The 19,507-nt window shown below is 46.2% G+C and overlaps 1 protein-coding gene across 4 annotated transcripts in view; it reads right to left on the bottom strand.

The window, feature by feature from the left end:
- The window catches only part of LOC139469347 (uncharacterized), a 48,207-nt gene that overhangs the window by 14,605 nt on the left and 14,095 nt on the right, over positions 1–19,507 (bottom strand). For 2 of the 4 annotated variants that reach the window (XM_071251497.1, XM_071251494.1), the window contains exons 11-19: positions 19,160–19,324; positions 18,410–18,636; positions 16,629–16,664; positions 15,101–15,156; positions 8,786–8,862; positions 6,340–6,399; positions 5,296–5,413; positions 4,849–4,970; positions 3,715–3,900 (exon numbers count right to left, since the gene is read on the bottom strand). In XM_071251497.1, coding sequence (XP_071107598.1) covers positions 3,715–3,900; positions 4,849–4,970; positions 5,296–5,413; positions 6,340–6,399; positions 8,786–8,862; positions 15,101–15,156; positions 16,629–16,664; positions 18,410–18,636; positions 19,160–19,324 — 1,047 coding nt within the window. The remainder of the gene's footprint in view (positions 1–3,714; positions 3,901–4,848; positions 4,971–5,295; positions 5,414–6,339; positions 6,400–8,785; positions 8,863–15,100; positions 15,157–16,628; positions 16,665–18,409; positions 18,637–19,159; positions 19,325–19,507) is intronic. The other 2 variants (XM_071251495.1, XM_071251493.1) reach the window with 2 other exon arrangements.

The following is a 19,507-nucleotide window of genomic DNA, read 5'->3' as shown; positions in this document are numbered from 1 at the left end:
GCAGGGCAGTAAGACAGGAGGACACTGATCTCCACTGTCTGCAGGGCAGTAAGACAGGGGGACACTGATCTCCACTGTCTGCAGGGCAGTAAGACAGGAGGACACTGATCTCCACTGTCTGCAGGACAGTAAGACAGGAGGACACTGATCTCCACTGTCTGCAGGGCAGTAAGACAGGGGGACACTGATCTCCACTGTCTGCAGGGCAGTAAGACAGGAGGACACTGATCTCCACTGTCTGCAGGGCAGTAAGACAGGGGGACACTGATCTCCACTGTCTGCAGGGCAGTAAGACAGGAGGACACTGATCTCCACTGTCTGCAGGGCAGTAAGACAGGGGGACACTGATCTCCACTGTCTGCAGGGCAGTAAGACAGGAGGACACTGATCTCCACTGTCTGCAGGGCAGTAAGACAGGGGGACACTGATCTCCACTGTCTGCAGGGCAGTAAGACAGGAGGACACTGATCTCCACTGTCTGCAGGACAGTAAGACAGGAGGACACTGATCTCCACTGTCTGCAGGGCAGTGAGACAGGAGGACACTGATCTCCACTGTCTGCAGGGCAGTAAGACAGGAGGACACTGATCTCCACTGTCTGCAGGGCAGTAAGGCAGGGGGACACATATCTCAACTGTCTGCAGGGCAGTAAGACAGGAGGACACTGATCTCCACTGTCTGCAGGGCAGTAAGACAGAAGGACAATGATCTCCACTGTCTGCAGGGCAGTAATACAGGGGGACAGTGATCTCCACTGTCTGCAGGGCAGTAAGACAGGAGGACACTGATCTCCACTGTCTGCAGGGCAGTAAGACAGGGGGACACTGATCTCTACTGTCTGCAGGGCAGTAAGACAGGGGGACACTGATCTCCACTGTCTGCAGGACAGTAAGACAGGGGGACACATATCTCCACTGTCTGCAGGGCAGTAAGACAGGGGGACACTGATCTCCACTGTCTGCAGGGCAGTAAGACAGGGGGACACTGATCTCCACTGTCTGCAGGACAGTAAGACAGGGGGACACTGATCTCCACTGTCTGCAGGGCAGTAAGACAGGGGGACACTGATCTCCACTGTCTGCAGGACAGTAAGACAGGGGGACACTGATCTCCACTGTCTGCAGGACAGTAAGACAGGGGGACACTGATCTCCACTGTCTGCAGGACAGTAAGACAGGGGGACACTGATCTCCACTGTCTGCAGGGCAGTAAGACAGGGGGACACTGATCTCCACTGTCTGCAGGGCAGTAAGACAGGGGGACACTGATCTCCACTGTCTGCAGGGCAGTAAGACAGGGGGACACTGATCTCCACTGTCTGCAGGACAGTAAGACAGGGGGACACTGATCTCCACTGTCTGCAGGACAGTAAGACAGGAGGACACTGATCTCCACTGTCTGCAGGGCAGTAAGACAGGGGGACACTGATCTCCACTGTCTGCAGGGCAGTAAGACAGGGGGACACTGATCTCCACTGTCTGCAGGGCAGTAAGACAGGGGGACACTGATCTCCACTGTCTGCAGGGCAGTAAGACAGGGGGACACTGATCTCCACTGTCTGCAGGGCAGTAAGACAGGGGGACACTGATCTCCACTGTCTGCAGGGCAGTAAGACAGAGGGACACTGATCTCCACTGTCTGCAGGACAGTAAGACAGGAGGACACTGATCTCCACTGTCTGCAGGGCAGTAAGACAGAGGGACACTGATCTCCACTGTCTGCAGGACAGTAAGACAGGAGGACACTGATCTCCACTGTCTGCAGGACAGTAAGACAGGGGGACACTGATCTCCACTGTCTGCAGGGCAGTAAGACAGGAGGACACTGATCTACACTGTCTGCAGGGCAGTAAGACAGAGGGACACTGATCTCCACTGTCTGCAGGGCAGTAAGACAGGAGGACACTGATCTCCACTGTCTGCAGGGCAGTAAGACAGGGGGACACTGATCTCCACTGTCTGCAGGGCAGTAAGACAGGAGGACACTGATCTCCACTGTCTGCAGGGCAGTAAGACAGGAGGACACTGATCTCCACTGTCTGCAGGGCAGTAAGACAGGAGGACACTGATCTCCACTGTCTGCAGGGCAGTAAGACAGAGGGACACTGATCTCCACTGTCTGCAGGGCAGTAAGACAGGAGGACACTGATCTCCACTGTCTGCAGGGCAGTAAGACAGAGGGACACTGATCTCCACTGTCTGCAGGGCAGTAATACAGGGGGACACTGATCTCCACTGTCTGCAGGGCAGTAAGACAGGAGGACACTGATCTCCACTGTCTGCAGGGCAGTAAGACAGGAGGACACTGATCTCCACTGTCTGCAGGGCAGTAAGACAGGAGGACACTGATCTCCACTGTCTGCAGGGCAGTAAGACAGGAGGACACTGATCTCCACTGTCTGCAGGGCAGTAAGACAGAGGGACACTGATCTCCACTGTCTGCAGGGCAGTAAGACAGAGGGACACTGATCTCCACTGTCTGCAGGGCAGTAAGACAGGAGGACACTGATCTCCACTGTCTGCAGGGCAGTAAGACAGAGGGACACTGATCTCCACTGTCTGCAGGGCAGTAAGACAGGAGGACACTGATCTCCACTGTCTGCAGGGCAGTAAGACAGAGGGACACTGATCTCCACTGTCTGCAGGACAGTAAGACAGGAGGACACTGATCTCCACTGTCTGCAGGGCAGTAAGACAGAGGGACACTGATCTCCACTGTCTGCAGGACAGTAAGACAGGAGGACACTGATCTCCACTGTCTGCAGGACAGTAAGACAGGGGGACACTGATCTCCACTGTCTGCAGGGCAGTAAGACAGGAGGACACTGATCTCCACTGTCTGCAGGGCAGTAAGACAGAGGGACACTGATCTCCACTGTCTGCAGGGCAGTAAGACAGGAGGACACTGATCTCCACTGTCTGCAGGGCAGTAAGACAGGGGGACACTGATCTCCACTGTCTGCAGGGCAGTAAGACAGGAGGACACTGATCTCCACTGTCTGCAGGGCAGTAAGACAGGAGGACACTGATCTCCACTGTCTGCAGGGCAGTAAGACAGGAGGACACTGATCTCCACTGTCTGCAGGGCAGTAAGACAGGAGGACACTGATCTCCACTGTCTGCAGGGCAGTAAGACAGGGGGACACTGATCTCCACTGTCTGCAGGACAGTAAGACAGGAGGACACTGATCTCCACTGTCTGCAGGGCAGTAAGACAGGAGGACACTGATCTCCACTGTCTGCAGGGCAGTAAGACAGGAGGACACTGATCTCCACTGTCTGCAGGGCAGTAAGACAGGAGGACACTGATCTCCACTGTCTGCAGGGCAGTAAGACAGGGGGACACTGATCTCCACTGTCTGCAGGACAGTAAGACAGGGGGACACTGATCTCCACTGTCTGCAGGACAGTAAGACAGGGGGACACTGATCTCCACTGTCTGCAGGGCAGTAAGACAGGAGGACACTGATCTCAACTGTCTGCAGGGCAGTAAGACAGGAGGACACTGATCTCCACTGTCTGCAGGGCAGTAAGACAGGAGGACACTGATCTCCACTGTCTGCAGGGCAGTAAGACAGGGGGACACTGATCACATGTACTTCAATTATTTGATAGGCATTACTTAGAAGTTGACGGATGACAAAGTAGACACAAATTATGGATAACAACTTCTTTAATACTGTAATGGCTCTATCTACCAGGACCGCAGACAGACCTTGGACTTGATGTGGGAATCTGTGGACTCGGTCAGTGCCTTCTTCAACTTCTCCTTGCCGTTGGCATCAGCCACACACAACCGCCCCAGCAGCACTGCCGCCTCAAATGATATCGGATCCTCGGGGTCAGGGTTCCGACAGAAGTGGCTCAAGATCTTCACCAGCTCAGGAAAGGTTGGCATGTTCTGGAAGAGATGAACATCGTTATCGTCCTCCATCACTGGACTCAGGTAGAGGTTAGTGCTGTCATAGTCCTACGTACACTGAATCACTGGGGAAAGGAAATGCCAATTACAACGCTTAATAGAAATATTCCTTGTTGTCTTCTTTGGATGGCACACTGTTCATGATTTGACTGACTGGTTGTTATTGGTCATGTGACACATTGGTTCCCAAGGTTACAACAGATACAAGGACTAAACTGTCTCCATGTGATTACTTCAATTGTCGATTAAAATCTAAAACATGACCGTGAATACCCGCCAGGTTGATGACATGGCATTACGCAATAGTCACTCACTCACTCTGAAATCCTCCACAACTGACAATGCATTCTGTGTGGACGCAACAACTGCTCACTGAAAAGGGGAGTGAGTGAGTGTTGTTTTATGCTGCTTTTAGCAATATTCCAGCTATATCACAGCAGGGGACACCAGAAATGGGCTTCTTACATTGTACCCATAATGGGAATCCAACCCGGGTCTTCGCCATGATGAGCGAACACTTTATCCACCAGGCTAGCACACTGTCCCTCTCACTGATATGGAACTTCACAACCCAGCAGACATGTTTGTGCTGTAGCCAGTGAATAGTTGAGGTGAGACAATACATTGGTGATACAATGCATGATACATGTTTGACTGTATCAATACAAGAAAATACACTTGCTAATAGACATTACTTTTTACTCATTTAATGACCTTCCCCACATTTTAATTAGGGTTTTAAGTTCAATACTAAAAATAGCTGCGACAACTAGCTTTTCCTTCGAACCTGCCCTGAAATGTTTATAGTCAAGAAGTTTCCTCACGAATTGATGTAAATATGGGTATGTTGATACATATCGTATCGTGATCTATGTATTGTGATACATATCGTATCGTGACCTTCCTTCACCCCAAGGAACAGCTCACCTTGTCTACATACTGCACGTTTTTCCCATTGATCATGGTCTTGATGAGGTCCTGTCGGATCTCGGTGTTGCCGATAGCCAGGTACTTGAGCAGCACCTGCAGGATCTCATCCTCCCAGCAGCCTGTCCACAAACAACTGCAGAGTCAGGGGGTGGGGAGACAGGTGGGTGGGTGGGTTGGTAGATAGATAGGAAGGTGGGTAAATAGGTGGGTTGGTAGATAGATAGGTGGGTGGGTGGGTGGGTGGGTGGGTAGATAGATAGGAAGGTGGGTAAATAGGTGGGTTGGTAGATAGATAGGTGGGTGGGTGGGTAGATAGATAGGAAGGTGGGTAAATAAGTGGGTGGGTAGATAGATAGGTGGGTGGGTGCGTACACCATCACAGATATACACAATCATAGAGGACACAAAACCTTTGCTAGTCAATCTTTGCTTGTGTGTACCCACCAATGAGGATGAGAGACTTGGCACTCTCATATTGGACTCGCTGGTCCTCGTCCTTGTGGAGTCTCTCCTTCAGGGCATAGAACACCATCGTGTCTCCACACCGCAGCATCCCCAGTTGCTGGAGCAGGACATGACAGCATCAGGGATAGTTGTGTCGTGTGTTGTATGGAGATAGTTGTGTGTTGTGTGGAGTTATTTCTGTGTCATGTGTTGTGAGATGTTCAATTGTGTTGTGTTGAGAAATTGTGTCCTGTTGTGGTGTGTGGTCTAGTGATAGAGCATCCGCCCTGAGAGTGGAAGGCCCAGGGATCAATCCCTGGCCGCGACATACCAAAAAACATTCAAAGAAGGTATTTGTTGTTACCCTGCTCTGTGCTTGGCATTAAGGAGAAAAAACAAGGACAATGTACTGTGTCTGAGTGGGGTAGTCATGTTAAAACTGCGACATGGTAGGCTCAGTAAGCTAGCACAATAAAATCGGGATCAGTCTGGACAATTACAAGCAGCCACACACACACATGCATGCAATAATCTTGGTCCTGAGGTAAACCCTATTTTTCAACTCACCTCACCTCATGTGTTGTGTAGAGATAGTTGTGTCTTGTGGTGTTGTGTAGAGACAGTTGTGTCTTGTGGTGTTGTGTAGGGACAGTTGTGTCTTGTGGTGTTGTGTAGAGACAGTTGTGTCTTGTGGTGTTGTGTAGAGACAGTTGTGTCTTGTGGTGTTGTGTAGAGACAGTTGTGTCTTGTGGTGTTGTGTAGAGACAGTTGTGTCTTGTGGTGTTGTGTAGAGACAGTTGTGTCTTGTGGTGTTGTGTAGAGACAGTTGTGTCTTGTGGTGTTGTGTAGAGACAGTTGTGTCTTGTGGTGTTGTGTAGAGACAGTTGTGTCTTGTGGTGTTGTGTAGAGATAGTTGTGTCTTGTGGTGTTGTGTAGAGACAGTTGTGTCTTGTGGTGTTGCGTAGAGATAGTTGTGTCTTGTGGTGTTGTGTAGAGACAGTTATGTCCGGTTGTGTTGTGTCTTGCTCTGTATACTGAACAAACCTTGGCAGCATCCCTCCTCTCCTCGGCTCGGGGGGAGACCAGGTTGCTGTGGACGATTGTCTGAAATGTACGCCAACTTTCCATGAAATATACGTCAAACATTGAGTGAAATATACGTCTTACATTGAGTAAAAATTACGTCAGATATTCCGTGAAATATGCACCAAACATTGAGTGAAACACACATCAAACATTCCGTGAAATATATGTCAAACATTGAGTGAAATATACGTCTTACATTGAGTGAAACACACATCAAGTATTCCGTGAAATATAGGTTAAACATTGAGTGAAATATACGCCACAAATTCCATGAAATATAGTCTAACATTGAGTGAATTATACGTCACACATTCGGTGAAATATATGTCAAACACTGTCAGAAATATATGTCAGACATTGAGTTAAATATACGTCATACATTGAGGATATGGAAGTGGTCCCTCTAACCGGGTTATCGAAGTGGTCCTACCTTCCCCCCAACCCAAGATAAGGAAGTGGTCCTACCTTCCCCCTAACCCAGGATATGGAAGTGGTCCTACCTTCCCCCTTACTCAGGGTATGAAAGTGGTCCTACCTTCCCCCTAACCCGGGTTATGAAAGTGGTCCTACCTTCCCCCTAACCTTGAATATGGAAGTGGTCCTACCTTCCCCCTAACCCAGGATATTGAAGTGGTCCTACCTTCCCCCTAACCCTGGATAAGGAAGTGGTCCTACCTTCCCCCTGACCTTGGATATGGAAGTGGTCCTACCTTCCCCCTAACCCAGGATATGGAAGTGGTCCTACCTTCCCCTTAACTCGGGATATGGAAGTGGTCCTACCTTCCCCCTAACCTTGGATAAGGAAGTGGTCCTACCTTCCCCCTAACCAAGGATATGGAAGTGGTCCTACCTTTCCCCTAACCCTGGATATGGAAGTGGTCCTACCTTCCCCCTAACTCAGGGTATGGAAGTGGTCCTACCTTCCCCCTAACCCGGGATATGAAAGTGGTCCTACCTTCCCCCTAACTCAGGGTATGGAAGTGGTCCTTCCTTCACCCTAACTCAGGATATGGAGTGAGTGAATATTGTTTTACGCTGCTTTTAGCAATATTCCAGCAATATCTGGGCGGGGGACACCAGAAATGGGCTTCACACATTGTACCCATGTCGGGAATCGAACCCAGGTCTTCAGCGTAACGAGCGAAGGCTTTAACCACTAGTCTACCCAACCGCTTTCCCAGGATATGGAAGTGGTCCTACCTTCCCCCTAACTAAGGATATGGAAGTGGTCCTACCTTCCCCCTAACTCAGGATATGGAAGTGGTCCTACCTTCCCCCTAACCCTGGATATGGAAGTGGTCCTACCTTCCCCCTAACCCTGGATATGGAACTGGTCCTACCTTCCCCCTAACTTTGGATATGGAAGTGGTCCTACCTTCCCCCTAACCCTGGATATGAAAGTGGTCCTACCTTCCCCCTAACCCGGGATATGGAAGTGGTCTTACCTTCTACCTAACCCTGGATAAGGAAGTGATCCTACCTTCCCCCTAACCCTGGATATGGAAGTGGTCCTACCTTCCCCTTAACCCGGGATATGGAAGTGGTCCTACCTTCCCCCTAACCCTGGATATGGAAGTGATCCTACCTTCCCCCTAACCCAGGATATGGAAGTGGTCCTACCTTCCCCTTAACCCGGGATATGGAAGTGGTCCTACCTTCCCCCTAACCCTGGATATGGAAGTGGTCCTACCTTCCCCCTAACCTTGGATATGGCAGTGGTCCTACCTTCCCCCTAACCTTGGATATGGCAGTGGTCCTACCTTCCCCCTAACCCTGGATATGGAAGTGGTCCTACCTTCCCCCTAACCTTGGATATGGACATGGTCCTACCTTCTCCCTAACCCTGGATATGGAAGTGGTCCTACCTTCCCCCTGACCCGGGATATGGAAGTGGTCCTACCTTCCCCTTAACCGGGGATATGGAAGTGGTCCTACCTTCCCCTTAACCTGGGATATGGAAGTGATCCTACCTTCCCCCTAACCCGGGATAAGGCAGTGGTCCTACCTTCCCCCTAACCCTGGATATGGAAGTGGTCCTACCTTCCCCCTAACCCTGGATATGGAAGTGGTCCTACCTTCCCCCTAACCCTGGATATGGAAGTGATCCTACCTTCCCCCTAACCTTGGATATGGAAGTGGTCCTACCTTCCCCCTAACCCGGGATATGGAAGTGGTCCTACCTTCCCCTTTACCTTGGATATGGAAGTGATCCTACCTTTACCCTAACTGGGGATATGGAAGTGGTCCTACCTTTAGCCTAACCCAGGATATGGAAGTGGCCCTACCTTCACCCTTATCCCTAACCCGAGATATGGAAGTGATCCTACCTTCACCCTTATCCCTAACCCGGGATATGGAAGTGGCCCTACCTTTAGCCTAACCTGGGATATGGAAGTGGCCCTACCTTCACCCTCTCCCACCGGAGTCCGGAGTACTGCTTGCCCCGAGACTTGGGCTTCATCTGGCCCCACTGGCTGAGGGCTGAAACAAGCACAGTGGTAGAAGTCCCCAGAAGACCACGTCCTATACCAGCGTATGGACTGTATTGCTAAGGCCTTACTCAATCATGTTACTTGCATCGTCCTTCCAGCTTGTAAATCAGGTGACTAAAGTACTAACGGAAATGAAAAAAACTGTTTTTCTCAATTTAAATATCGACACAAAGTGTTACGTAGCTGTAAATACAAAATAACAAAACAACTCGAAAAGTACTAGTCTGGATTTGCTAGTTTGATCTCAGTGAACAATACAAAATGTACTTTACAGGAGGTATTTTGTCGGCACTTTCAACATTCAAACATAAAACTAAGTCCAAATTGTCATAGCAGAAACAGACTATAGGCATTATGCACCTGTTCTCACCTGTCGTCAAGGTGTCATAGGTCACCTTGATCTACTTACACCTGGTTATGCCCTGTTTCACAACAGTCTGTTTTATTCACATTTTTACACACTTTTACATGTAAAAAGGCATAAAAACATTTGATACGCTGTATTTTTGTCACGGCCCAATTAGTACTAATTTAGTTGTTTGAATATTTACATACTTTGAATATTAACTGCATTTATTTAAGATCTGAGGTCGAAAAAACATTTTTTTTTCATTTCCGTGAGTACTTTAGTTAGCATAATGGCTTACACTCAGAAATAGGCGTAGGGGATAACATCAGAAATCATACAAATCCATCTTTAAAGACAATTAATACTGCCATTTCTAAAATTTAATCCAGTGTGTGTAAACTCCATTCTGCATAACAAAACTTGGAAAATAACTGAACAGGAACTGATCACAACTTCCTACTTAACAGGAACTGATCACAACATCCTACTTAACAGGAACTGATCACAACTTCCTACTTAACAGGAACTGATCACAACATCCTACTTAACAGGAACTGATCATAGTTGCCTCAGTCAGGAACCATGAACATGATAATATACAAACATATATACTTATACTTATATAGATACCTATCCCAGTTACCATAACCATAGGAGCAGGGATCTCTGACATTTGAGTATGAAAATATACCAGGTCAGGTTTGGACCAGACAAACCAGTGATTGATGATGGGCGTATGGATCTCTGCCATTTGAGTATGATGACATACCAGGTCAGGTTTGGACCAGACAAACCAGTGATTGATGATGGGAGCATGGATCTCTGCCATTTGAGTATGATGATATACCAGGTCAGGTTTGGACCAGACAAACCAGTGATTGATGATGGGAGCATGGATCTCTGCCATTTGAGTATGATGATATACCAGGTCAGGTTTGGACCAGACAAACCAGTGATTGATGATGGGAGCATGGATCTCTGCCATTTGAGTATGATGATATACCAGGTCAGGTTTGGACCAGACAAACCAGTGATTGATGATGGGAGCATGAATCTCTGCCATTTGAGTATGATGATACACAAGGTCAGGTTTGGACCAGACAAACCAGTGATTGATGATGGGAGCAGGGATCTCTGCCATTTGAGTATGATGATATACCAGGTCAGGTTTGGGCCAGACAAACCAGTGATTGATGATGGGAGCATGAATCTCTGCCATTTGAGTATGATGATATACCAGGTCAGGTTTGGACCAGACAAACCAGTGATTGATGATGGGCGTATGGATCTCTGCCATTTAAGTATGATGATATACCAGGTCAGGTTTGGACCAGACAAACCAGTGATTGACGATGGGAGCATGGATCTCTGCCATTTGAGTATGATGATATACAAGGTCAGGTTTGGACCAGACAAACCAGTGATTGATGATGGGAGCATGGATCTCTGCCATTTGAGTATGATGATATACCAGGTCAGGTTTGGACCAGACAAACCAGTGATTGATCATAGGAGCAGGGATCTCTGCCATTTGGGTATGATGATATACCAGGTCAGGTTTGGACCAGACGAAGCAGTGATTGATCATAGGAGCATGGATTTCTGCCATTTGGGTATGATGATATACCAGGTCAGATTTGGACCAGACGAAGCAGTGATTGATCATAGGAGCAGGGATCTCTGCCATTTGGGTATGATGATATACCAGGTCAGGTTTGGACCAGACGAACCAGTGATTGATGATGGGAGCAGGGATCTCTGCCATTTGAGTATGATGATATACCAGGTCAGGTTTGGACCAGACGAACCAGTGATTGATCATAGGAGCAGGGATCTCTGCCATTTGGGTATGATGATATACCAGGTCAGGTTTGGACCAGACAAACCAGTGATTGATCATAGGAGCAGGGATCTCTGCCATTTGGTCATGATGATATACCAGGTCAGGTTTGGACCAGACGAACCAGTGATTGATGATGGGTGTGACATGAGTGTCAGGACATGTATGCGGTGGTGGGAACAACCAATCCGGTTTTGAACAAAATATCAAAGTCTGCAGATTTTACATAGTGTTTTATAGAACAGATATGAAAGGATTACATATTAGTACAAGCCGAGTACAGGCATTAGACATGTAACAGACCCTAGCCATGTATATACGGACCAGATCATGCTACAGCCACATGACATAAGCGTTATCATGTACAAGGACATGGGAGATAAACATTATTGCGTACATTGACATATGAGATAAGCATTATTGTCTACATGGGCACATGAGATAGCATTATTGCGTACATTGATATATGAGATAAACATTATCGTTTACAAGGGCACATGAGATAAGCGTTATAGTCAAGAAGGGCAAATGAGATAAGAGTTATAGTCCACAAGGGCACATGAGATAAGCGTTATAGTCAAGGAGGGCACATGAGATAAGCATTAGACACGAGGTAAGTGTTATAGTTTACAAGGGCTCATGAGATAAGCATTAGACACGAGATAAGTGTTATAGTTCACAAGGGCTCATGCTGCTACCTGAGTCTTCAGAGTCTTTGCGTTCTGTCAAGAAAATCATCAGTTTGTCCAGCTATGCTGACACGGCATTTTTCTACATTTAGCTTCTAATAAGCTGTTATGAGTTCTTATTGCCATGGTAACAGTCCATGAGTACAGATAGAACCTTGTGTCTTCTCCACAGGTGAGACTACATCTCCCCAAGGGTCTTTGTCTGCATAGGTGCTTGTTTGTCTGCATAGGTGCTTGTTTGTCTACATAGGTGCTTGTTTGTCTGCATGGGTGCTTGTTTGTCTGCATAGGTGCTTGTTTGTCTGCATAGGTGCTTGTTTGTCTGCATGGGTGCTTGTTTGTATCCATGGGTGTTTGTTTGTCTGCTTAGGTGCTTGTTTGTCTTCATAGGTGCTTGTTTGTCTACAGAGGTGCTTGTTTGTCTACAGAGGTGCTTATTTATCTACATAGGTAACTGTTTGTCTACATACATGCTTGTTTGTCTACAGAGGTGCTTATTTGTCTACAGAGGTGCTTATTTGTCTAAATAGGTGCTTGTTTGTCTACAGAGGTGCTTATTTGTCTACAGAGGTGCTTATTTAGCAACATAGGTCTTGTTTGTCTACAGAGGTGCGTGTTTATCTACAGAGGTGCTTGTTTGTCTACAGAGGTGCTTATTTATCTACATAGGTAACTGTTTGTCTACATACATGCTTGTTTGTCTAAAGAGGTGCTTATTTGTCTACAGAGGTGCTTATTTGTCATGGTAACAGTCCATGAATACAGATAGAACCTTGTGTCTTCTCCACAGGTGATACTACATCTCCCCAAGGGTCTTTGTCTGCATAGGTGCTTGTTTGTCTGCATAGGTGGTTGTTTGTCTACATAGGTCTTGTTTGTCTACAGAGGTGCTTGTTTGTCTACATAGGTGCTTGTTTGTCTACAGAGGTGCTTGTTTGTCTACATAGGTGCTTGTTTGTCTACAGAGGTGCTTGTTTCTCTACAGAGGTGCTTATTTATCTACATAGGTGCTTGTTTGTCAACAGAGGTGCTTATTTGTCTGCATAGGTGCTTATTTATCTACATAGGTGCTTGTTTGTCAACAGGTGCTTGTTTGTGTAAAGGTGCTTGTTTGTGTGGTATTTCTAGAGCACTGTGGCTGTTAAAAAGTTTGACTACAATCTATTATGAAATGCTATAGCTGAATATGCTTTACTATACTGAATATAGGTACTATACTATCTGAACACTGCATACAATCATGTGCTACACTATCTGAACACTGCATACTATCATGTGCTATACTATATGAACACTGCATACAATCATGTGCTACACTATCTGAACACTGCATACAAACATATGCTACACTATCTGAACACTGCATACAAATATATGCTACACTATCTGAACACTGCATACAAACATATGCTACACTATCTGAACACTGCATACAAATATATGCTACACTATCTGAACACTGCATACAAACATATGCTACACTATCTGAACACTGCATACAAATATATGCTACACTATCTGAACACTGAATATATGCTACACTATCTGAACACTGCATACAATCATGTGCTACACTATCTGAACACTCCATACAAACATATGCTACACTATCTGAACACTGCATACAAACATGTGCTACACTATCTGAACACTGCATACAAACATATGCTACACTATCTGAACACTGCATACAAATATATGCTACACTATCTGAACACTGCATACAAACATGTGCTACACTATCTGAACACTGCATACAAACATATGCTACACTATCTGAACACTGCATACAAACATATGCTACACTATCTGAACACTGCATACAAATATATGCTACACTATCTGAACACTGCATACAAATATATGCTACACTATCTGAACACTGCATGCAATCATGTGCTACACTATCTGAACACTGCATACAAACATATGCTACACTATCTGAACACTGCATGCAATCATGTGCTACACTATCTGAACACTGCATACAAACATATGCTACACTATCTGAACACTGCATACAAATATATGCTACACTATCTGAACACTGCATACAAACATGTGCTACACTATCTGAACACTGCATACAAATATATGCTACACTATCTGAACACTGCATACAAACATATGCTACACTATCTGAACACTGCATACAAATATATGCTACACTATCTGAACACTGAATATATGCTACACTATCTGAACACTGCATACAATCATGTGCTACATTATCTGAACACTGCATACAAACATATGCTACACTATCTGAACACTGCATACAAACATGTGCTACACTATCTGAACACTGCATACAAACATATGCTACACTATCTGAACACTGCATACAAATATATGCTACACTATCTGAACACTGCATACAAACATGTGCTACACTATCTGAACACTGCATACAAACATATGCTACACTATCTGAACACTGCATACAAACATATGCTACACTATCTGAACACTGCATACAAATATATGCTACACTATTTGAACACTGCATACAAATATATGCTACACTATCTGAACACTGCATACAAACATATGCTACACTATCTGAACACTGCATACAAATATATGCTACACTATCTGAACACTGCATACTATCATGTGCTACACTATCTGAACACTGCATACAAATATATGCTACACTATCTGAACACTGCATACAAACATATGCTACACTATCTGAACACTGCATACAAATATATGCTACACTATCTGAACACTGCATACAAACATATGCTACACTATCTGAACACTGCATACAAACATATCCTACACTATCTGAACACTGCATACAAACATATGCTACACTATCTGAACACTGCATGCAAATATATGCTACACTATCTGAACACTGCATACAAACATGTGCTACACTATCTGAACACTGCATACAAACATGTGCTACACTATCTGAACACTGCATACAAATATATGCTACACTATCTGAACACTGCATACAAATATGTGCTACACTATCTGAACACTGCATACAAACATGTGCTACACTATCTGAACACTGCATACAAACATGTGCTACACTATCTGAACACTGGATACAAATATATGCTACACTATCTGAACACTGCATACAAATATGTGCTACACTATTTGAACACTGCATACAAACATGTGCTACACTATCTGAACACTGCATACAAATATATGCTACACTATCTGAACACTGCATACAAACATATGTATACTATCTGAACACTGCATACAAACATGTGCTACACTATCTGAACACTGCATACAAACATATGCTACACTATCTGAACACTGCATACAAATATATGCTACACTATCTGAACACTGCATACAATCATGTGCTCACCTCCTTGCAGCTTGGCCATGGCTTTTGCCATCGAAAATGTCTGTTTCAGCTTCTTTCTGAAATCCAAGCAACACAGTGACATGAAAGAAAAGGCATCCCTTTGAGAAGGTGGCTGATTCAGCAACATTCTGCCCTCCTGACCCTGGTTTGTTGAACACAATACTTGTACCTCAGAATTCTTGTTGCTATTGTCACAGATGGACCCATATGTTTACGAATAGTGCATGTCAGCGCTTGCAACACATCACAAAGGAGCCCTCCAACACACATAGTCCTCCCCCATCTCAAATAGCCCCTCCCCAACTCACATAGCCCCTCCATTAACTCACATAGCCCCTCCCCAACACACATAGGTCCTTTCAAACTCAGAAAGCCCCTCCCTCAAACACACATAGCCCCTCCCCTAACTCACACAGCCCCTGCCCCAACACACATAAGTCCTTTCAAACACAGATAGTCCCTCCCCCAACACAGATAGCCCCTCCCCCAACACAGATAGCCCCTCCCCCACCACTCATAGCCCCTTCCCCAACACTCATAGCCCATTCCCCAACACGCATAGCCCCTCCCCCAACACTCATAGCCCCTCCCCCAACACTCATAGCCCCTCCCCCAACACTCATAGCCCCTTCCCCAACACTCATAGCCACTTCCCCAACACACATAAGTCCTTTCAAACTCAGATAGTCCCTCCCTCAAACTCACATAGCCCCTCCCTCAAACTCACATAGCCCTTCCTCAACACACAAAAGTCCTTTCAAAACCAGATAGCCCTTCCAAACACATAGCCCCCCGAATACAGCTGCCTACTGCAGAGATCTGTCTACAGCTGTCTATAGCAACTGTGATGGTCTATCTACACCTGTCTATGCCAACCTTGATGGTCTATCTAAACCTGTCTGTGCCGACTATGATGGTCTATCTACAACTGTCTATGCCTACTGTGATGGTCTATCTACAACTGTCTATGCCTACTGTGATGGTCTATCTACAACTGTCTGTGCCGACTGTGATGGTCTATCTACAACTGGCTATGCCTACTGTGATGGTCTATCTACAACTGTCTGTGCCGACTGTGAAGGTCTATCTACAACTGGCTATGCCTACTGTGATGGTCTATCTACACCTGTCTATGTCTACTTTGATGGTCTATCTACACCTGTCTAAGTCTACTGTGATGGTCTATCTACACCTGTCTGTGTCTACTGTGATGGTCTATCTTCGCCTGTCTATGCCGACTATGATGGTCTATCTACACCTGTCTATGCCTACTGTGATGGTCTATCTACGCCTGTCTATGCCTACTGTGATGGTCTATCTACACCTGTCTGTGTCTACTGTGATGGTCTATCTACACCTGTCTATGCCTACTGTGATGGTCTATCTACACCTGTCTGTGTCTACTGTGATGGTCTATCTACGCCTGTCTATGCCTACTGTGATGGTCTATCTTCGCCTGTCTATGCCTACTGTGATGGTCTATCTACACTTGTCTATGCCTACTGTGGTCTACAGAGCCTATGATTACCTGAACTGATCCCCTTCAACATGGATTATGAACGGACTGAAAACAAGGAGCCACATGTGAACTTTATTGTCCTAACCGCAGGTCACAGTATTGTCCTAACCGCAGGTCACAGTATTGTCCTAACCGCAGGTCACAGTATTGTCCTACTGCTGGTCACGGTATTGTCCTAACCGCAGGTCACAGTATTGTCCTAACCGCAGGTCACAGTATTGTCCTAACCGCAGGTCACAGTATTGTCCTACTGCTGGTTACAGTATTGTCCTACTGCTGGTCACAGTATTGTCCTACTGCTGGTTACAGTATTGTCCTACTGCTGGTCACAGTATTGTCCTACTGCTGGTCACAGTATTGTCCTAACCGCAGGTCACAGTATTGTCTTAACCGCAGGTCACAGTATTGCCCTACCGTTGGTCACAGTATTGTCCTACTGCTGGTTACAGTATTGTCCTACCATTGGTTCTGTGCAGAGTTGCGTCCCTTGGGCACGCCAGAAACCTATGATTGTGGGTTCGAATCCCGGTTCGCCCCGATTATGTTTCTAGGTTTGTCAGCACCATACCCGTGCTCGTGGGTTTCACCGAAGTGGTAAATGTCCGAGACCTGCATCACTTCGGGCTTTCCTCCCACACTAAGCTGACACGACGTGATATGACTGGAATACTGTTAAAAGCGGCGTTAAACCAGACTCACTCACTCACTCACTTACCATTGGTTACAGTATTGTCTTACCGCTGGTGACAGTATTGTCCTACTGCTGGTCACAGTATTGTTCCTACTGCTGGTCACAGTATTGTCCTACTGCTGGTTACAGTATAGTTCCTACTGCTGGTCACAGTATAGTTCCTACTGCTGGTCACAGTATTGTCCTACTGCTGGTCACAGTATTGTCCTACTGCTGGTCACAGTATTGTCCTACTGCTGGTCACAGTATTGTCCTACTGCTGGTCACAGTATTGTCCTACTGCTGGTCACAGTATTGTTCTACTGCTGGTTACAGTATTGTCCTACTGCTGGTTACAGTATTGTCCTACTACTGGTTACAGTATTGTCCTACTGCTGGTCACAGTATTGTCCTACCACTGGTCACAGTATAGTCCTACCATTGGTCACAGTATAGTTCCTACCACTGGTTACAGTATTGTTCCTACTGCCAGTCACAGTATAGTTCCTACCATTGGTTACAGTATTGTCCTACCATTGGTTACAGTATTGTCCTACCACTGGTCACAGTAGAGTTCCTACCATTGGTTACAGTATTGTCCTACCGCTGGTCACAGTATAGTTCCTACCATTGGTTACAGTATTGTCCTACCGCTGGTCACAGTATAGTTCCTACCATTGGTTACAGTATTGTCCTACCACTGGTCACAGTATTGTCCTACCACTGGTCACAGTATAGTCCTACCATTGGTCACAGTATTGTCCTACCATTGGTTACAGTATTGCCCTACCACTGGTCACAGTATTGTCCTACCATTGGTTACAGTATTGTCCTACCACTGGTCACAGTATTGTCCTACCGCTGGTCACAGTATTGTCCTACCATTGGTTACAGTATTGTTCCTATTGCTGGTCACAGTATTGTCCTTACCATTGGTTACAGCATTGTCCTACCACTGGTCACAGTGATAGAAACTAACTGATAACATTTAGCAAAACCCTTAATAATGGCAAATGTCTACTAGTCCTTAGGGTGCCTTAACTATTTGGCAGTTAGGCAAGGACAACAGGACAAGTGCCAATGTTTAACCCTGCATCTGCAAGCAGCTGATGAAACTCACGCGGAGGTCTTGGTGCTGGCCGTCTTGTCTCGCTCCAACATTCTCCGGAACCGCCGCTCGTGTATACTGGGGCCGCTGGGTTTAGGCTTGGGCTTCTCATGGTACAACACCAGCTTGGTCTCCTCCATCAGGTTGTGCTGGTCAACCAATCGCTGGGCTGGCTCTTTCTGACACGTGTCAGGGTCAACGTACAGATCCGTCAGTTTTGGGTACACCTTGTTCTGGTTCTAAAATATACACAACTGATCTCAGAAATGAGTTACACATTGGACTGATAAAATCACTTCAGAATTACTTTAGTTATTGATTCAATTTCACAGCTTAAGGCCTGGACACCATTGCAGAGAAACACATGAACATGATGCAGTGAATGAGTGAGTATGAGCTATGGCAACTAACACAATATTCCAGCATTACCAGGACAGGAGACACAACAGCAGGGATCCTCTCACTGTAAACATGCCAGGAGGCAAACTGACATCTTCAGCTTTTGTCACAAGTGATTGATTGTTGGATTGTTTGTTACTGACACTCAGCAATATTCCAGCTACATGACCTCAGCAAGTGGGACATGACCTCAGCAAGGAGCCTGACCTCCCACCTCACAAACTTATTGTCACAAGCTTTGAAGCCTCCAACACTTGGGACAAACAAACAAAGAGAAAGCATCTCCATAGCTGACAGTATACCAATCATGTACATAGAAAATCCATTGACAGCAAATGTTATGACAGTGATCCAATGACTGACGGTTCGTGTGATGGGCAGCACGTCCGGCGGCGGGATGGGCTTGGGGTAGTACACCAGACGACCAGACAGTGACGTCCCGAGACGTTTCTCCTCAATTCTCGGAAGGATGACCGTGTCGATGGTCTGCGGGTGTCGGGATTCGGCAGCTGTGAGGTCCGAGGATGCCTGGTAGATAAGAGGCATATGTTGACAGGATTCTGTTTCATCACAATGTCCAGTCAAGACTGTCGGTAGTACTACAAGATACACTGCAGTCTGTACTGAGCTGGGGGGGTCAGTGTTGTAGCCAGCAAACAGCAGGATTTCAGCTACATTGAACATTGACACCACCAGGTCAAAGTTGAACCT

The sequence above is a fragment of the Haliotis cracherodii genome, unplaced genomic scaffold (assembly GCF_022045235.1).
Source record: "Haliotis cracherodii isolate W230 unplaced genomic scaffold, xgHalCrac1.p SCAF_2, whole genome shotgun sequence".
Classification (NCBI taxonomy): domain Eukaryota; kingdom Metazoa; phylum Mollusca; class Gastropoda; order Lepetellida; family Haliotidae; genus Haliotis; species Haliotis cracherodii.
Note: the sequence above shows the minus strand (reverse complement) of the source record. Positions and strands in the feature narration are given on the sequence as shown.